The 20,996-nt window shown below is 39.0% G+C and overlaps 1 protein-coding gene across 2 annotated transcripts; it reads left to right on the top strand.

Annotated features, from left to right (window-relative positions):
• The first annotated feature begins 2,189 nt into the window (after window positions 1-2,189).
• On the top strand, window positions 2,190-20,962 carry AGR3 (anterior gradient 3, protein disulphide isomerase family member). Of its 2 annotated transcripts, none has more exons than XM_070425143.1 (8): window positions 2,190-2,246; window positions 5,388-5,523; window positions 10,293-10,356; window positions 17,552-17,604; window positions 18,118-18,194; window positions 18,422-18,485; window positions 18,832-18,915; window positions 20,371-20,962. In XM_070425143.1, the coding sequence occupies exons 2-8, from the start codon at window positions 5,418-5,420 to the stop codon at window positions 20,418-20,420; spliced, it is 498 nt and encodes a 165-aa protein (XP_070281244.1). In that variant the 5' UTR covers window positions 2,190-2,246; window positions 5,388-5,417; the 3' UTR covers window positions 20,421-20,962. The 2 variants fall into 2 exon arrangements, with proteins under 2 accessions (XP_070281244.1, XP_070281243.1); XM_070425142.1 differs by lacking the exon at window positions 2,190-2,246 and adding an exon at window positions 2,361-2,401.
• Window positions 20,963-20,996: the final 34 nt, after the last annotated feature.

Raw genomic sequence — 20,996 nt, 5'->3', positions numbered from 1 at the left:
TAATCTCTAATAGAACTATTGGTGATCTATTATAGTACAAAAACAGTTTTACCTGACCTATACATATTTCAAATATTATTTTAAAATGTTGTAACTCACCCTGGCCGGTGTGGCTCAGTTAGTTGGGCATCATCCTGTGCACTGAAAGGTTGCTGGTCCAATTCTTAGGGCACATGCCTGGGTTGCAGGCCTGATCCCCAGTAGTGGGGATGCAGGAGGCAGCCTGTCAATGTTTCACTCTCATATAAATGTTTTTTTCTCTCTCTCCCTCTTCCTTCTTCTCTCCCTAAAAATAAATTCTTTTAAAAATTTATGTAATTCCAATCAATTCTATTACCTCTTTTTATTCTCAATGTTGCCTTGGTTTAGAAAATACATGACACAGTCACACTAGTGGGAGAAAATCAATGATGTTGATCAGCTCAGACACCATGGGACCTAGTTTCACTACCCCTCAGGTACTTGACTTCTTTCTCATTCTCATCTCATTATCCACTAAGATAGATAATATGTCAGGAGTTGAACAGGGAGGTCGAGCATTTTTGAGATTTTTCTATCAACCGCTCCCAGTCAAAAACAAGGTGAAAGCGTTCCCACCCTCCTCTGAGAGAGGAAAACGTGAATCACTGCCCAGCTCACTCCTCGCTTTGCAGATTCTGGACTTCAAATCAAAATTGCAGGTCAAGTTCATTAACCTTCAGCAGGTAGAATTCCACTTGAATAGCCTGTCCCAGGAAGGTTCCCTTTGAGGGTCCTTCATAAGAAAGGAAGCAGAATCTAAACAAATCCACAAATCAGGGGTATAGAACTAGAATACTACAACCCGGCGATGTGGGGTTCCTCTCGGGATCAGAGGAAGGTTCAGTGAGGAAAACTATACATATCCTGTGTGAAATGAGAAAACCCATTTGTCCATCTATAGAGAACAAAATCCAGCATTCCCGATTTTGAGAGGTGTAGCCTAGGAACACCTAATGGCTCCTTTCTTAACAGGGGCAATCAGATCCGCACTATGTCTAGAGTTAAAATACTAGAGGCACGCTCACTTCAATGTCAGAAGCAAGACCAGCACCACCCCTCTTTAGCAGTGCATTTGTTAATATATCGAGTAATTAGACAAAAGGAGAGAAAGAGAGGAAGGAGGGAGGAGAAAGTCAAAGGAGGAAGAAAAGGGAAGGAGAGAAGAAAGAAAAAATTTATGGAACAATATTCTTGATTAGAGATCAACAAACATTTTCTGTAAAAGGCCAGGACACACAGTCCCTGTCCTAGGACTCAGCATTGCAGTTACTCTGTAGACATCGCCATACGCAAAACCTAAGGAAAGGAACACCGCTGGGTTCCATCCAGTAATCTCCACTATGGACCCTGAAATTTCAATTCCATGTAATTTTCACATGTCACAAAATATGATTCTTCCTTTGATCCCCCCCAACCATTTAAAAATGTAAAAATGATTCTTAGCTCCTGCGTTGCCCAAAAACAGATGGGGCAGATTTGGTAACCCTACCCTAGATCGTTTTAACAGTGATTAACTTGGGGAAGTGGAACTTGAGAGGGGTGTGTGTGTGTGTGTGTGTGTGTGTGTGTGTGTTGGGTGGGGTGCCCAAGGAAACTCAGTACTGAAGGGAAAAAAGAATTTTACTTTTTGTTTTGATTCAACTCTATACTTGGAAGATGTTGGACCATAATTATGGCTTAATTATAAAAAAAAATTTACATCTAACAGATAAATATAATCACACTTATCTAATTGCCTATTTTTTTTGCATAGTAAGGTAAAGGGTTTTCTAGAAAGACTGTAAAGAGTATTCAAATTATAAAAATGTTGAATTTTAAAACAGCGTTTTCTTTTCTCTCTCGGTTGAAAAGGACCCGGTCGCTTTAGCTGTTAATTGCATTCCTGTCAACAGAGTAAGCCTTAGGAATTTCTGTTTGCTTTATATCTAATCTCCAAGCCTCGCTGAGCTTTCATTGAGAACAATGGTGTACACACAGTTCCTGCATTCAGACCAGTTCCTTTCTTCCCCCTGATTTTTTTTTCTGGTGTTGAACTCCAGCCAAACATTAAGTTACCTTGGGAAGTAAGAGGTAGAAGAGGGGGAAAAAAAAAACCCCAAAGGTTGTATTTGGCCTCATTTTATAAGGACACTCAATCTGAATTTGGAGAACAAGAGAAGAGGTTTTAGCGTGAGGAGCATGAGAACTAGAGAAAGGTCCCAGGTTCTTCAGACAAGCCTGTTTTTGTAAGTTTGCAGGTGAATGTGCTCTTGTTTCCATGCAGGTGGGGCTGCAGGTCAGGGGTGTGGGTGTGTGTGCTTGTCTGGGTCTATAAATCCACGCCCATTTTTAACCAGAAACATCCAGAATACACTTCCAGCAAGAGCACTGGCTAGTTCAGGTAAGCAAGCGAAGTTTCCCGATTATTTAACCAGTGGCCAAGCTCTGCTATACTTAAGTGTTTCACGTATTGCTATTCCAAAGTGAGGGCTTCAGTAAAGGATAGGGAACATTCCATGCAATTGTATATTTTTATTTTAAGGCACTGGGTTTCCTTTGCTGGCTTCATACTTTTATTTTCTCTATTAATGATATTGTAATAAACTAGCATTGACCAAAAATGATCCTTCAAAAAAAAGTATGCTACAAGTAACACTTGTTTTTCCCTGTTGCTTTTTAAATGTTTTATTTTTAAAATAGAAATTTTATATGACATCTAAGTAAATGACTTATGTTAACTTACTTTTGAAAAGTAAAATATTGGTGTCATAAGATGCTCACTGGCCAGTTTGTAACATCTAATTGTAGACATCAGGTTATTGCCTCCTGAGTGCACTGCTGTAGGCCGCCGTAAGGCTGTAACCATGGCATTTTCATTGGTTCCCCAAGCAGCTTAACCTTGCACCTGGGGTTAGGGAACCCTCAGTAGTCAGCATTCTGTTTTCTCAAGGAAAAATTGTTCGTCCAAAAATAAAAATATATTAATTGATCAGCTTTATCATAGAATATATTTCATATCTATTTTACATTCTTTTACCAGAGAATGTAAAACAAAAATTCAAGATTTTGATTTTTTAAGAACTGTCTTTAACAGTAATACATAATAACTTGAAATATGAAAAGAGAAGTGTGATTCCCATGCTACTGTAAACTTGGCAGCTCTCAGTCAGGAAGGCATGAAGTTACACTTTCTCTGTTTCAATACAGATTTCACCTCCGCATCTGTCTCTACCACAGAGAACCTTTCCTGATGCTGCCTTCAGATTAGCTTTCCCTAACTCTGCTTTCTATCCAAGACCCTTGGGAGAATCTTCAGGCAGATCCTCCCCAGGAAAGTGAACTGAGGCCCATAAAACTTTACGTAGAATTTCAGGGTGTTTTGAGCCTCCTGTCACTCAATCATAGACTTTTCGAGAGGTCACTGGGTCAAGGTTGCTTCAATCTCTCTGCTGCCATTTTCAGCCTGACAGAGACTACCCGCCCCACCTCGGACTCTGAGGTCCAGATTCAGCGGCCTCTTTCCCCTACTAAAATCTGCCTTCCCTTTGTTTCAGTCTTTAAGGTATAAGGTGACCAGTCCTTGAGGTACAAGAAGGCATTCTGAATGCTTTATGGTATTAATAATTTACAAGAACCTGACTTGTCATTCTTATCGGGCACCGTGGTTCTTTTTTTAACAGCGTTTTTTTTAATAATTAAGGCCAAAGAAATCAAAAAATGGGTTCATTGCAGATTAGGAAGGGAAATGATTTAAATAGAGGGGGACTGCAGGGAGAAACCACTGACAAGGAAAAGATACTAGATGAGAGGAATAAGGAAGTGTCTAGAGAACCCTAGAATCTATAAACTTCCCACCACCAAACTGTTCTCTCCATGACTATGATTGCTATAATATATAATGAACCTTTTAACACTGTCAAACAGTAAGTTATTTTAAGGTGCATTTGTCTTATTAATCTTTCAATTTTCCACAATGCCTAATACAGTTACAAATAGCAATATTCATGTTTGTGCAGAATTGCAAACCGGTCATTCTCTTATTTTGGTGGAGAATTCACTATTAAATAATGTAAGTCAACAGGAAAACTGTTAGGAAGGAATCTATATAATAAAAGGCTAATATGCAAACTGACCAAACGGCAGAACAACCAGTCGCTATGACATACACTGACCACCAGGGGGCAGACACTCGACACAGGAGCTGGTCCTGGTGGTCAGTGCACTCCCACAGGAGGAGCGCTGCTCAGCCAGAAGCTGGGCTCACAGCTGGTGAGCGCAGCAGCAGTGGCAGGAGCTTCTCCTACCTCCACAGCAGCACTAAGGATGTCTGACTGCCAACTTAGGCCAACTCCCCAGACCTAAGCTATCAGTCGGATATCCCCTGAGGGGTCCTGGACTGCGAGAAGGCAAAGGCCGGGCTGAGGGACACCCCCCCAACCCCGAGTGCACAAATTCCATGCACCAGGCCTCTAGTTTTAAATAAACATGAAAGATGTCTGTACATTTATTTTATATTTTGCAGTGATTTCAAAACTGCACGTTAACTACTTTTCACATGGTTTTATATGCTACAAATGCTGAAACTATACATCTAACAAGCATTAAACATATCATGTAAGATATTAATCAAGTGGTTGAAGACCATCTCAGATCCAACTCTAGACTTTTGATTATATCTTAACATGCAGAGTATAAGGAACAGTATGTTGACTTAAAAATCCACTTGAATCCTAGATAACCAAGGGATAACTATAGATGCAGCAAGCCTGTTCTTCTTTACACACATATTTAATTTATAGCATTGTGACAATAAATTTGATTTCTAAAAGAGCTGGTTTGTAAGCTGAAGGGCAAAAGGCTGAGTCACTGATGGAAGAATGAAAATGATGAATGACTATAGAGGACCTGAAAAACAAGAATCTCCATATTCTATTTTTCCCTCTGAACTCAATTGCAAGCAATAAGTGTTCATGCCTAATCTTATTATCTTGGCACAGAGATCAAGAAGAATCAAAAGAATATGCATGCACGCACATCACCTTTGCATTGCACTTTAGAGTTGAAAGGCCTTTAATAAACCTGATCTTATATGAGCTTCACTGTAATGCTGTGAGCCCTAAAACCCAGTCAGATGTGAGCTTTGAGTGCCCCAATCAGTTTTCTTTCAACGTCATTGTACTGCTCCCAGCATGCCCAGAATGTGGCTTTTCACCAAGTGGACATTATTGAGTTGATAGCATTTTTAAAATATTTTATAAATAGCAAGTGAATGAAAGTTCTGGGAGGTTGTACCATGTCAACTCACACAAGCAGAACAAGCTGTCTGATTCTTAAATGACTGCTTGAAGTAACCTACTAGATTCTGAACATTATTTTCTACCACCTAGCTTCGTCTGAGGGATTCTCAAGAACACGTGATGTTACACTCGGCTTTGGCCCTCTGCCTCTTCCTGGTTGCAGTGTCTTCCAACCTTGCCATTGCCATCAAAAAGGAGAAGAGGCCTCCTCAGACACTCTCAAGAGGTACTAGAACCTCAGTTTATTCTCTAAACTCAGCCATTTGAATGGTTTCCAAATTCCTATTCTCTTACCCATAGTCTACATTTAAAGCAAACTCAATTAACTGCAATATTTTGTTGTTTACCACATTAAAGTAGGCAAAAGCAAAACACAGAAAAGACCAGTTAATTTTAAAGACTGAACCAGCCCTAGCTGTTGTGTCTCAGTTGGTTGAGCATCGACCCATACACCAAGAGGCAACCAGTTTCCCGGGTAGGGCTTGGGTTGCCAGCTCAATCCCCAGTTGGGGCCATGCAAGAGGCAGCCAATTGATGTTTTTCTCCATCTCCCTTCCTCTGTCTCTACAGTCTATAAAAACATATATATTTTTTAAGTAAAAAAAAAAAAAGAGTGAATCAAAGCAATTTAAAACCAATAATAATTTGATATAGTGTTTATAGAAATGGTGATGAATTGGTTTGGTGGCCTGTAACTTTGGTAACCAGAGTCCTAGAAAATAATAATTGATTTGTCATAATGATATCTTAAAGGGAATTAAGATCTCTCAAAATCTGCTCCAATTCCCTGTCTTCTATTCATGCAAAAATGATGATTTGGAATGATTTTATACAAGAACCCCCAGAAAGTTATATTTTATTCCATCCTCTGAAAAGTTTGGGTAACCAAGTGTTTGCTATATTGACTCCAAAAAACAACTGCAGTGGTTTTTTTTTTTTAAATATATTTTATTGATTTTTTACAGAGAAGAAGGGAGAGGAATAGACAGTTAGAAACATCGATGAGAGAGAAACATCGATCAGCTGCCTCCTGCACACCTCCCACTGGGGATGTGCCCGCAACCAAGGAACATGCCCTTGACTGGAATCGAACCTGGGACCTTTCAGTCCGCAGGCCGACGCTCTATCCACTGAGCCAAACCAGTCACAGCATGCAGTGGTTTTTGACATCATAATCCAGGTCTATCATTGGCTACAAGTTTAGAAAACATTTCTATTTTGTACTTAGTACTTTCCTTTGACCTAAGAAACAAATATATCTTCATCTGTAAAGAAACAGTTTATAGAGAAAATTCTCAAAATCAGCTCCTACACTTCCAGGTAACAAAAATGGGAGGAAAATCATTTGTCTCCATATAGCTAATTTAAAAATAGTAGTACAAACCTCAAAACACTTGACCACCACTTGGAATAGTATATGAACGGAGCAAACAAATGGATTATAACATAATTTCAAATTTTAAAATATTGACTTTCCAAGTTCATCATTTCTTAACAGATGTATTGAGCACTAGCCAATTACCCATCAAAGTTCAGCCAAGTTAATTCATTCTACTTTAGTTCAAAACCACAAAAACTATAAACTAAAAAGACTAGCGAGTTTTGAAAAAGAAGTAAATTAAAAGAAGGAAATATTTTTCTAAGTATAACTTATCAAGAATCTCTCTGTATAAACACGATAGTTATAAAGCAATGAGCTCAGTAGTCTTGGAGTGGAATACTAAACTTGTCATTGCCCCTACAGACTTTCCAGGACTAAGTTAAACAACTGTACCATAAAGCACCAACAGTCATGGCCCTGGCTGTGTGGCTCGTTAGTTAGAATGTCATCCCATACACCAAAAGGTTGTGGGTTCAACTCCCCATCAGGGCACATACCCACATTGTGGGTTTGATCCCAGGTCAGGAGGCAGCCCATTGGCCCATTGATGTCTGTCTGTCTGTCTGTTTGTCTGTCTCTCTCTCTCTCTCTCTCTCTCTCTCTGCTCTCTCAAAAAAAAGGCAACGAAAATATATTCTCAGGGGGAGATTTTTAAAAAATTGGTAAATTTCATGAGAAATATACTCAACATGCATGGTAAATTTTAAACTACTTGATAGATCTGCTAATTCCATTATTTAACACTACTTTAATAGGAAGATGACTGATATCAGCTGTGAATTCTATTATTAAGAACTGGTTTACATTTGGTTAAGCCTTTTAGCATCTGTCAGCATATAGGAAACAATTGAGAGAATAAGGCTCAGAATAATTGAGGATTAAAGGTAGGGATAAGAGGGAAGAGTTTGGATACAGTGTACAGAGTCGTACATGGAGCCCCTTAGAGAAGGGGCAACACCAAACAATTAAATAGAGCGTGTGTTAGGAAGAAGAGGGAAGATTATTGGGAAAAGGTAATAGAAATTTCAAGAAAAGAAGCAACAGTGACCCCAAAATCCTAACTTCCTTTTGAGTCAAAAGAATTGCCCAGCACCCAACACCCAGCTCAGTGCCTGGCATATAGTAGGTACTCAGTCCTATATAATAAAAGCCTAATATGCTAAGTGTCCAGTCGTCCAGTCGACTGTCCAACCAATCAAAGCATAATATGCTAATGATATGCTAAGGCCGCTCAACCACTCGCTATGACGTGCACTGACCACCAAGAGGCAGACGCTCCGACCAGTAGGTTAGCTTGCTGCTAGGGTCCGGCCGATCGGGACTAAGAGAGATGGGGCCGAACATGCCCTGGAGCCCTCCCACGGTCCCTCCCCAGCCCCAATCATGCACCAGTGGGGTCCCTCGGCCTGGCCTGCACCCTCTCGCAATCTGGGACCCCCTCGGGGGATGTCGGAGACCCGGTTTTGGCCCGATCCCACAGGCCCCTCCCCTCGGGAGGGTGTTCACAACTGGTGAGCCCTGCTGCGGCGGTGTGAGCCTCTCCCAATTGGGACTGACAATAGAAAAATTAAATAGGATCCCAGTCCCACTGGCTGTTTCTGAATAACTCTTAGTTAGTGCAAAATATGGTGTGAAGTTACTACATAGATTTGAGCAGAGCTATAAAGACAATCTTTCAGGATTATTACAGATAGGAGGGGTATTAAACCAACATAATATGTCTTCCAATGTTAAGATACTAAAATCAGGCAAAAACAAACTAATAACATTACTAGTAAGAGTACAAAATAGTGCAATCATTTGAATAAAAATCTGACAGTTCCTCAACTGATTAAATGTAGATACCATGTGACCAGCAATTCTACTCCTAAGTAGATAGCCCAAGATAAAAATATGTCCATACAAAAGCTTATATACCAATGTTCACAGCAGCATTATTCATAAAAGGCAAAAAGTAGAAACAACCCCAGTGTCCCTCAACTGATGAATGGATAAATAAAATGTGGTATATCCATACAATGAAATAATATTTGGCCGTATAAAGGAATGAAGTGCTAATACATGACACAACACAGATGAACCTTGAAAACATTATATTAAGTAAAAACATCCAGTCACAAGACTACATATTGTATGATTCCATTTATATGAAGTATCAAGAATAAGAAATGTATAGAGACATAAAGTAGATTAGGTATTTTTTTAGGGCTGGGGGAGAAGGAGGGATAAGGGGGTGATAGCTAAAGGGTATGGGGGTTTTCTTTGAAGCTATGAAAATGTTCTAGAATTGATTATGGTGATGGTTGTACAACTCTGTGTATATACCAAAAAAAGGGTGCACTTTCAATGGATAAATTGTATTTGCATGTGAATTATATTTTAATACAGTTGTTACCAAAAAGCAGACAAAGCAAAAACAAACCAACAAGCAAAAATCATGGAAATGTGTTTATCTTACTTTATAATTCTGCTTCATAATTTTTGGCCATCTTGTAGCCATGGTATCAAAACCAGAAACTGCAGTCTGACAACATGGGAAACATACAAGAAAATCTGGGTCTAAATTAGACTAGAAATATTTCTATTTTCAAGTTGATTCAATCTTTCTTATCCATAAACCAAGACACTTTCTGAAAATACCCGGTAGTATTTCTGAATGTTTTTTGTGTGTTCTACTCCTCAATGATCTTATTCTTTAATCTCTAATACACATTCCCAACTACCTGTATCACTTTTTTAAAAGCTAGTGGGTCTCTCTCTACTCATTGCTTTCTGTTTCTCTGGCCTTCACTCTTCTGGATGCTTCCAGAACACCTGTGTTTTATTGTGTGTCTCAAACATGAAACACCAGAATTTTTTCTGAATCAAATTTCAAAGCAAAAATTTGGAATTCCTTTTTCCATTTTCACGATGTTTAAGGACTTAGAAGGGGTCAGAATATCTTGGCACTCAAAATACAAGGGCACTGTATGGTATTGTTCAAAGGTATTCCTACTAGACTTACAAAGTGTACAAAGATTAACTGTTATTTCCTGCTGTTCATTCTGAAACCAGAGGTTTTGCACAGTCCAGAGATGTCCTTTCAATCATCACTAATAATAGCATTTATTGAGAATTTACTGGGTTCAAGGCCATGGACCTTAAGGGTGGAAACACAATCACAAAATCTCAGCTCTATGATCTGGAAGGATACCACCTCTTCATATCTAATTATAACTATACTAGAGGCCCAGTGCACGAATTTGTGCACAGGGGAAGAGAGGGGGGGACGGACCGCAAGAGGTTGGCTGGCCAGGGGGGAGGGACTGCAGGTGGTTGGCCAGCCACTGGAAGTTGGCTGTGGGAGTGCACTGACCACCAGGGGGCAGCTTCTGCATTGAGCATCTGCCCCCTGGTGGTCAGTGCGCATCATAGCGATTGGTCAACCAGTCGTTCCTGTTGTTCGTCATAACAGTCGCTTAGACTTTTATATAGAGAGACATCCTCTATACCATATATCAGGCAAGTGCTTGGTAGCTTACTAGTATCTGTAGATAGATATCTGCTTGTCACATGCCTACTTCAGAGCTCCTCTGTGGTCCTGAATTAATGCATTGATTTCTCTTCTATTCTAGGATGGGGAGATGACATCACTTGGGTACAAACTTATGAAGAAGGTCTCTTCCATATTCAAAAAAGGTAAAACACCTCTCAGTTAATTTTGACAGACCATATAGATACCTCTCACAAAAGAGCCAAAACCTTGCAAGTTCACTTTTGAAAAGATATCACATCCATTTGCTGTACTATTGTGCAACTGAGAGTTGCCATTACAATGTTTTTTACAAACAAAAGCTCTAAATACTTTATTTTAATTTCTTTTTAAAATATTTTTATTGATATTTAGAGAGGGAGGGAGAGAGAGAAACATTTATGCGAGAGCCTCCCGCACACCCGCTACCGGAGACTGAGCCCACAACCTGGGCATGTGCCCTAACCAGGAATTGAACTGGCAACCTTATGGTGCCTGGGACAATACCCAACCAACTGAGCCACACTGGCCAGGGCTGTATTAATTTCTTAACTGGACAAGCAAGCTTTTGAATATAACTTATACAAAAGAACAATATCCATCAGTAGCCATTATACAAGCTTTAACAGAAAACTGGTTTAGAGTAGCAGTTCCCAGGACTGTCTGATCAGAACAATTCAGATAATTTTCTTTAAAATCCATATTCATGACCAATCAGTCAAGTATGTACTGAGTGGCCACAGCTATGTGCCAGGCACTGTTCTATGCTCAATGACCAAGAGTGACATGATTTTTATTCTTAGAGACTTACTAAATCTTTGGGGATGGAGCTGAGAAACGTATTTTTTTAAAGCACCCTGGGAATTTATCAAATATCTGAAGAACATTCTATTCTAATACTCTTTTAAAAAGAAGGAAAGGTTCCAAATTAGAATTGAGTAAAAGGCTGTCTCAACACTGAACAAAATATTGCAAAATAAAGAAGTCTACAAAATAATCATTTCCAAAAAGGAATATAACAAACAAACAACATATTAGCAAAGAGTAGCCAGCAGAACATTTAAAGAATACACCCTGATTAAGTGAAATATAGTCTGAGAATACTAGGCAGATTCAAGATTAAGAAATCTATTAATTTAAATAATATTTATAAGGAGACAAATCATATAAGTGTCCCCTATCTCCATAAATGCTGAAAGGCATTTAATAGAATGCAAACTCCAGGTTTGAATTTTTTTAGAAAAATTATTTAACAATATTAATTTATTTTCATTTATCCTAACAAGGAAATATTCAACCCAGCAAAAAAATCCACATCATGCTTACTGGAAAAACAAATATACAATACACAGATGATGTATTATAGAATTGTATCCCTGAAACTTATATAATATTATTAACCAATGTCACCCAAAAAATTTAATTAATTTTTTTAAAAAGAAGTGTCCCACTGAAATCTGAATAAAACAAGGATGTCTATAATCACCACAATTAGTCCTTAATCAATATGAAACATTTGGCAAAGTTATAATAAAACAATAAAATATTGGTAAATAAATCAAAATTAAGACTATAAAAATAAAACTGGATATTACAGAAAAATGTTTACACAATAAACTAGCACTTTAAATCGAGGTAGGGGAGATAAAATATGTAAAATAAATTAATGTTAGAAAGTAGTCATCTGGGAAAAATAAATCAATTTGGATTCATAAGTCAAATTTCATCATAATAAATTACAAAGATCCTATATAATAAAAGGCCAGGGGTCATAAGCGTAATGACCGGAATGACTGCTCAACCATTCGCCATGAGGTGTACTGACCACCTCACAGTCCCTCCCCTCCCCCACCTCTTCCACCCCACCACCCCCGCCCACAGGCAAGGGGAACCACGGGGAAGTGGGGGAAGCGGTGGGTGGCAGCAGGGCGGGACTGAGGACTGGCGAGCTGGCAGAATGGCTGACTTCTTGGTCCCTCCCCCCAGCCCTCAGGCTCCGATGGATCAGCGATGGTGAACAGGGGAACCAGGGTGGGTGGCAGGAGGACCGGGCTGGCTGTCAGGCCGTTGGGATTCCCCAGCTCATCCCCGACTGCTCAGGGGCTCAGGACAGTGGGAAAGCAGGCACCGGCGACTTCACCTCCATGTGCGTGGGCCAGGCCAGCTGCTTATGGAACATGCTGCCCGCTGGGGGCCGCTCATGCGGCTGCTGCTGCTGCTGCTGCTGCTGCTGGGACTTGCGGCACTGACAGAAGCTGCGGGGCTTGGCCGCAACCTACCCCACCTGGCAGCAGAAACGGAGTTCAGCCTGGGGACTGGCAAACCGGCAGAAGATGGCCATGATCGAAGGCTAGGCCTAGGGACTCTACCTGCACAATTTCGTGCACTGGGCCTCTAGTTTCATTATAAAAATGAAGATATTGAGGAGAGACCAAGATGGCGGCATAGGTAAACACCAGAGATTGCTGCCACAAACAACCACTTCAAAAATACAACTAAAAGACGGAACGGACATCACCCAGAACCACAGGAAGGCTGGCTGAGGAGAGACTCTTCAACTAGAAGGAAAGAGAACAGCAAACCGAGGCTCAGAGGAGGCGCAGTGTGGAAAATACAAAGGTGCGGAGGTGCGTGCGCAAAGCAGGCTGGTGGCTGAGGGCGCAGTTGTCGTTTTCAATCAGGAGGGAGTCTCAGACTCTGAGCTCCAGATCCGGGTGAGTCTCTAAGGACTCAGACTCAAAAGGGAGAGGCGGGATTGTCTGGCATCAGTTGGAACGTGAGGGCAGCTTTCTCTCCGAGGTTTGCAGCGGTTGCTGGGGTTCTGAGAAGCAGAGCCTCTGGGAACGGGACTGAGAGCAGCCATAACTGCTCCCTCCGCCCGCCCTGTTGATCCCCTGCGACCCTCCCCGCCCAAGCCCTGCGCAGAGCCATTTGCAGGATAGCCTCAGGCAAAGGCTAGATTAGCACCTCTCCAGAGTACAGAAGTTTTCCCACTGCAGATACAGGTGATTCTCACAGCCAGTCGGCCTGGTGGTCAAATCCCTCTAGTATTAACTACAACAATCAAGGCTTAACTAGAACAAGACTGTGCACAAAGACCACAAGGGGGTGCACCAAGAAAGCATAAAAAATGCAGAGACAAAAAAAATGACAGAAATGGAGGATATAGAGCTAAAAAACGCAATTTTGAGAGCTTGCAATAATGTGATAGAAGCTGCCAATAAACTTGATGAGGCCTCACGAAATCTAATGAGACCCTTGATGCTGTGATAAAGAACCAAGTAGAAATTAAGCATACACTGACTGAAATAAAGAATATTATACAGACACCCAATAGCAGACCAGAGGACCGCAAGAATCAAGTCAAAGATTTGAAATGCGAAGAAGCAAAAAACACCCAACCGGAAAAGCAAAATGAAAAAAGAATCCAAAAATACGAAGATAGTGTAAGGAGCCTCTGGGACAGCTTCAAGCGTACAAACATCAGAATTATAGGGGTGCCAGAAGATGAGAGACAGCAAGATATTGAAAACCTATTTGAAGAAATAATGGCAGAAAACTTCCCCCACCTGGTGAAAGAAATGGACTTACAGGTTCAAGAAGCGCAGAGAACCCCAAACAAAAGGAATCCAAAGAGGGCCACACCAAGACACATCATAATTAAAATGCCAAGAGCAAAAGACAAAGAGAGAATCTTAAAAGCAGCAAGAGAAAGAGACTCAATTACCTACAAGGGAATACCCATACGACTGTCAGCTGATTTCTCAACACAAACTTTGCAGGCCAGAAGGGAATGGCAAGAAATATTCAAAGTGATGAATACCAAGAACCTACAACCAAGATTACTTTATCCAGCAAAGCTATCATTCAGAATTGAAGGTCAGATAAAGAGCTTCACAGATAAGGAAAAGCTAAAGGAGTTCATCACCACTAAACCAGTATTATACGAAATGCTGAAAGGTATCCTTTAAGAAGAGGAAGAAGAAAAAGGTAAAGATATAAATTATGAACAACAAACATGCATCTATCAACAAGTGAATCTAAGAATCAAGTGAATAAATAATCTGATGTACAGAATGAACTGGTGATTATAATGAATCAGGGACATAGAAAGGGAATGGACTGACTATTCTTGGGGGGGAAAGGGGAGTGGGAGATGCGGGAAGAGACTGGACAAAAATCGTGCACCTATGGATGAGGACAGTGGGTGGGGAGTGAGGGCAGAGGGTGGGGCGGAAACTGGGAGGAGGGGAGTTATGGGGGGGAAAAAAAAGAGGAACAAATGTAATCTGAACAATAAAGATTTAATAAAAAAAAAGAAAAAAAATGAAGCTCTTAAGGTACTAGGAGATACTATTGCATAATACTAATTCTTTAAATTCGTCGAGTAGGGAAGGGCTGGTAGAAGGGTGAGGTAAGAGAGGGTCCTTAGAAGCCAAAATAAAACACTTAACTTTTGCACCCTAAGGCTTTTCTTGCCTCACCCTATTCCTTCTATGGAAAGCATATACTGTATCAAAATTATAAATGCACACACTCTTTGACCTAGAAATTCAACTTCTGGAAATTTACCTACCTATATGTAAAATCTTAAATAACATCACCAAAGCAATGTTTTTGTTTGGAGATAATCTAAACACAAAAAAATTGGAAGCAATTTAAATATCTATCTTCAATGAACTAATTAAACTAAAGAATGTCCATATCCTGAAGCACAGGGAATGCTATGCGGGAGGTACCATTATGATAAAAAAGCAAAATGCAAATACATATGTATAGTGCACTCGTATTTGTATATTTTTAAAAGAAAGAAATATATACATACAGATGGGCATGCATGTGAACATACTCAATATATTCAATAATGATATATTCATTTGCATAAACATATACATTTACAGAAATATATTCATATACATAAACACATACGTATGCTTATTCATATTCATAAGCATGGACACATACATGTACACACACATACACATATCCAGGTACATGGAAGGACACATAAGAAATGGTAACATTGTTCACTTCTGGAAGGCAGGAGTGGAAGGAAAAATTTTTACCTTTTGGATTTTAAACTATTTGGATTTGTAACCCGTTTTAAAAGAAAAAACAGATAGAATTTTAAAAGATCATTCTCCAAATGCTGCTGATATACTGGGCTTGGCAGACTGGTTTTACAGAATCTTGCAAGTACAGCATTCAAAAATGTTTACTCTTTCTCTTAACTCGTTTCTCATATTCTGGTGGGCTACTCGTGAGATTTTTAGACCAGAGACCACCTATTTTTATTTGATCTGTGAACTAACAATGATTTCTACATTTTAAAAAAGTTTTAACCAAAAGAAAACTAGTATGTAGCCTGGCTGGTGTTGCTCAGTGGTTGCGCATCACAGTTTGATTCTTGGTCAGGACACATGCCTGGGTTGCAGGCTCAATCCCCAGTGGAAGCATGCAGGAGGCAACAGATCAATAATTCTCATCATTGATGTTTCTATCTCTCTCCCTCTCCCTTCCTCTCTGAAATCGATATACATTTTTTTTAAAAAAAAGATAAGGCTTTATTTATTGGAAGAAAGGAAGGAAAGAGGGAGGGAGGAGAGGGAGGAGAGAGAGAGAGAGAGAGAGAGAGAGAGAGAGAGAGAGAGAGAGAGAGAGAGAGGAAGAAAGAAAGAAGCAAAGAAAGAAAGACCAGTATTTTGGACACGTGATAGTTACATTATACTCAAATTTAAGGATCTATAAATTAAGGTTTACTGTAATACAGCCACACTCATTTTGTTACATATTGTCCATGGCTGATTTTGTTCAATAATGGCAGAGTTGGAGCTGCAAATAAGACACCACAGCCTGCAAAACCTCAAATATATATGATTTGTCTCTTTGCCGAAAAGAGCCCTTATTTTAGACTGTTCCTACTTCAGTGTCTGCCAGAATTACTTCTCTGCTTTTCCTGAAAGGAAAGAGTGTCTTGCTTTGGATGCCTAAACAACCTATTCATAGCTGAACTGTTAACACTGAAATTTCTGTTGGTCTTGATCAATTTTTCCTTGGACTCCAATTGCCCAGAAATCTGATGCAAAAATTAGTTTCCAGGAGTTATGTCAATGTCTTTCCCTACATTATCTGTCCCTGTTGTCACCCGCTGAGCAGGTGCTGGGAAGAAATTGGAATGACTCTGGCCGCTAATCCCTTCTGTCTCAGGACAGTATACCTACCTAGGCTCAACCAGACCAAGAGTTATCTAGTAGAAAGATTACCACTTGATGCTTACGAGGATCAAGTTCTATACTTGACTCTAAAAAACTGTCAGTAAATATTCTAAGGGTTAGTTTTCCTAAAGAGCAGGAATAATATTTGATTAATCGGATTTCTAGTCTGCTTTTTTCACCAATGAGTTTGCAGTTGGCAAATGCTAGCTTTATATCCCATGTCATAAATCTTAAAGGTGTGTTATAGGATTTTTTCTTACCTAAAATATACTTATAGTTCAAGTTTGAGGATTAAATAACAATTCAAAGTTTGCTATTTAACACTTTTGAGACAAAGTTAAAAATAGGGTTATTCAATGACAAGTATGTCACATGATTATCTCTGTTGTTTTTAAAAAGATTTAGGGTCTATCTCTTTTCATACCCAGCATCCTCTCAAAATTAAAGAAACATTTAAAAAACATCCTATATATCTAAATCATAATTCCTTTCTCCTTCATAATAGTTAATATTCTCATTTCTTTCTAACTCTAACAAGCAGGAAAGTCAACTAGCTACCACAAAAACTTTTTCTTAGAGAGTTAAAGCCAAAATGAAACCGAAAAATGTATAGAGAGGGAACTCTCACTGAGATTGTTTGTAAACTGTGAGTTGCTAAAAGAGTGACAGGATGTGAAAATAGTCAAATATTAATAGCATTTTGGTGAAAATTTTTTTTAAAAAGTGAAATAAAAACTTTGACTCTCCTGAACTCTTACAGCAGATGTTCATTGGAAATTAATATCTTGTTTATTATATCCTTTCATCTCTGGAGACAGAATTGATTTTTATTACTATAACTACTACAGTGTATATAGCAATCTGATGGTAAGGTTTTTAAGCTACAGGTTCCTGGTCCTCACCCCAGAGATCCTGAGTGAGCCTGGGAGGGAGCCTGAGAATTTCCACTTCTATTGAGCTACCTGGTAATGCTAAAGTTCTGGGGCCAGGTACTGGGTAACACTCCTGCAGACTACATTGCTATGCTGTGTCAATCAGATTTTTACTCTAAATCTTGTTGAAAGTGTGAAAACTTTAAATCTAATTTCAATGTACATGCTGACTCAGAGTTAGTCACCTGACTCAACTCCACACTCTTTCTGTTTAGTAACAAGCCATTGATGGTCATTCATCACTTGGAGGATTGTCAATACTGCCAAGGTAATTTCAGCTCCTCAGATCGTATTATATTTCTAAGAGAACTAGAAAAAGTGACCTGGTATAAATTGTTAAGACAGCGCTCAGACAATCCCATTTTAAAAAAAGAAAAAGACAACTGCTTTATCACCATTTTACTCAGTGCTTAAAGACTACAATGATTGTTAGCAATCTATTGAATATATGTGTATGTTCTTCAGAATTTTATTTCCCTCTTCCTCCCACCAAATAAAAAAAGAGGGTGTGGAAAAACTTGCTATTTGCACCAATGAGTTACATGAGATTATAAAATTGGTGGCTTCATTAATTGGATTATACTCTGATATCTTTATTGGCAGACTCTGTCCATCATTGCTTCTCAGTGAGAGACAAAGTGGCCATAGGCTAATAAACTGTTTACAACCAAGATATAAATACAAACAAGTAGAAATACTAGTTTGACTTTGCTATGTTATTTATATTGAAGGTGTCTTTATCTTTAAAGCTGACTGGTGTTCATTATGTTTTCCCCAACAGAACTCAAAAAAGTGTTTGCCCAAAATGAAGAAATACAAGAAATGGCTCAGAATAATTTCATCATGCTGAATCTCATGGTACTTGACCTCTACAATGTTTTCTTAATATCACAATTCAATGGAAAGCTTAAATCCCTTTTTTAAAATCTATTTTTGAGGCAAAAAGAGGTATAAAAATTGGTAGATATAAAAGATTATATGATTTGAAAAGGCCAAAATATACAATTTAATGAAAACCTTGTTCACATAAAATATTTTCAAAAACAATGCAATCCAATACCAATTATTTTTTCTTTTCTTCCTAGCATGAGACCACAGATAAAAATTTATCACCAGATGGGCAATATGTGCCTAGGATCATGTTTGTGGGTATGTGTATAATCTCATTCCATGAGGTTTACAAAATCAATAGCATTCTTATTTTATTTATTTTTAAATGCTAGTTCAAGGGAAGTCATGTCTAACCCAGTAAATAATAGCTCTTGTTAGTTCTACAATTGAAATTCACTGCATCTATTAAATCAATATCCCCATATACTTTCAGTAAAGTTCCCCAAACTGTATTGACAGAAAACTATGACACACTAAAATGGAAAAATTCATGTTAACTCATCATAAATTTGTTTAACATTTATTTGTTTTAGATTAAGAGGCAAGAATGATTTTTAATAAAATATTTAGATAATGCATTAGTGAATTATTTTTTTCTTTGCAGATCCTTCTTTAACAGTTAGAGCTGATATAACTGGAAGATACTCTAATAGACTGTACACATATGAACCACAGGATTTACCAATATGTAAGCATTCACAGATTATCTTGAACAGTGGTACTAGCTGACAGTTGGTTGTTAGAAAGGTCAATGATGCCCTACATCAGTGCTTCCCCACAAACAGTACCATCAACAAATCAGAATCATTGGGTTAGATGATGGTGGTAGTGTTTAAAACTGCAAATCCTTGCACGACCAGTATGGTCAGTGGTTAAAGGACAATCTATGAACCAGGAGGTCGTGGTTTGGTTCAATTCCCAGTCAGGGCACATGCTCAGATTGTGGGCTTGATCCGCAGTGGGAGCATGCAGGAGGCAGCCAATCAGTGATTCTCTCTCATCATTGACATTTCTATCTTCTCTCCCCCTCCCTTCCTCTCTGAAACCAATAAAAATATATATTTTAAACAATACAAACCCTTATCTCCCATCAAAATCAGAATTTCTAGGCACCTCAGAATCTCTTTTTTAACAGGAATGTGTAATAATTTCCACAATCACTAATTTGGAGACCACTAAAAAGAATAGAATACACATTAAAATTCAACTTTAAGAAAGCCAGCAAGCATATATGATTTCCTCACAGTGGTAATAATTAAATCTTTTTCTCTCCCTTTAATGCCTGTAAGCAAGGAGATACAGTCTATTTTGGGATTTTAATCTAATTTTTACAACATTCATTGTCAATTATGTTTAACTAGAGGCCCGGTGCATGAATTTGTGGAGTCCCTTGGCCTGGCCTGTGGATCAGGCTGAAACCAGCTCTCTGACATCCCCCGAGGGGTCCCGGATTGCGAGAGGGTGCAGGCCAGGCCGAGGGACCCCACCAGTGCACAATCAAGACCCGGAAGGTTGGCCAGCCGGGGAGGTCCCGCGGGAGGGCTCCAGGGCACGTCCAGCCCGTCTCACTCAGTCCTGATAGGCAGGACCCCAGGAGCAAGCTAACCTACTGGTCAGAGCGTCTACCCCCTGGTGGTCAGTGCACATCATAGTGAGCAGTTGAGTGGCCTTAGCATATCATTAGCATATTATGCTTTGGTTGAACGGTCGACCGGACAACCAGACACTTAGCATATTAGGTTTCTATTAGATAGGATAAGACAACTATGCATGTCAAATCCAATGATACGATACAAGATGATTAATTTAAAAAATAGACACTCTCTCAAAACCTCTTATAAAATTGTTTAACATAAAGAAAGTCAATTAACCCTATCTGAATGGTATAATCCCTAAATATAAATACAGACCTTTAGCATAGTGTGTGTATTTGTGTGTTTGTGTGTGTGTGTGTGTGTGTGTGTGTGGTGTGAGAAAAGGAACTATATTGGATGTCAGGAGTTCAAATGAGGTCCATGAAGGCATAATATTCTTTAATGTTGTAAATAAATTCCCACATTTTCATAGCCATTAATTTAAATGGGCCAATTTTAGATTTCAGGGTATTTTCATTTACTAACAGAATAATATGTTTTTATTGCAGTGATAGAAAACATGAAGAAAGCATTGAAACTTATTCAATCAGAGTTATAAGAGATTACCTCGAAGAGGTCAAATGTCATGAAGACGACCTTCTGGTGAACTCACTAATACTAAATGTGCAACTATATGGACTCTGTAATGTTACCATTTAGATTTTTAACGTGCTTGGTATATTCTTATGAAGGTAAAGTTATATTTCAATAAAGGTCACAACCTGAGCATAACAATGGAGTAGCAGCTTGACTTCCATCTGCATCAGTAGCAAAGGAAGCTTGCCACGAACTGGGAGTTAGGTTAGGGTAGAGAAAGGGCCTCCAGAAGAGATACCTACATACACTGGTTGTCTTTATATCCTCACCTCCCTATCCCTCCACCATGTGATCTAATCTTAAGTCTGCTCCTCCACTGTACTAAACCTGCCGGCATAAATCATAAGGAATGTGCATGCTGCCAGAGCAAATGGAGACACTTCTGTGCACTTACCATTTGAACTTTTAACAGCATATTTCAGAGTTAACCTTTTCCTTCTTTTCTTACCTTAAATTTAAAAACTAATTATAGTAAATTAAAAATATACTTTAAAATTTTAACAATGTGTTTTCCTTAATTATTGGGTGGATATTTAAT

Source organism: Myotis yumanensis, unplaced genomic scaffold (assembly GCF_028538775.1).
Source record: "Myotis yumanensis isolate MYYU_CA2020_CCGP unplaced genomic scaffold, mMyoYum1.0.hap1 SCAF_9, whole genome shotgun sequence".
Taxonomy (NCBI): Eukaryota; Metazoa; Chordata; class Mammalia; order Chiroptera; family Vespertilionidae; genus Myotis; species Myotis yumanensis.
The sequence above is the reverse complement of the archived record's forward strand: the minus strand, read 5'-3'. Positions and strand labels throughout refer to the sequence as shown.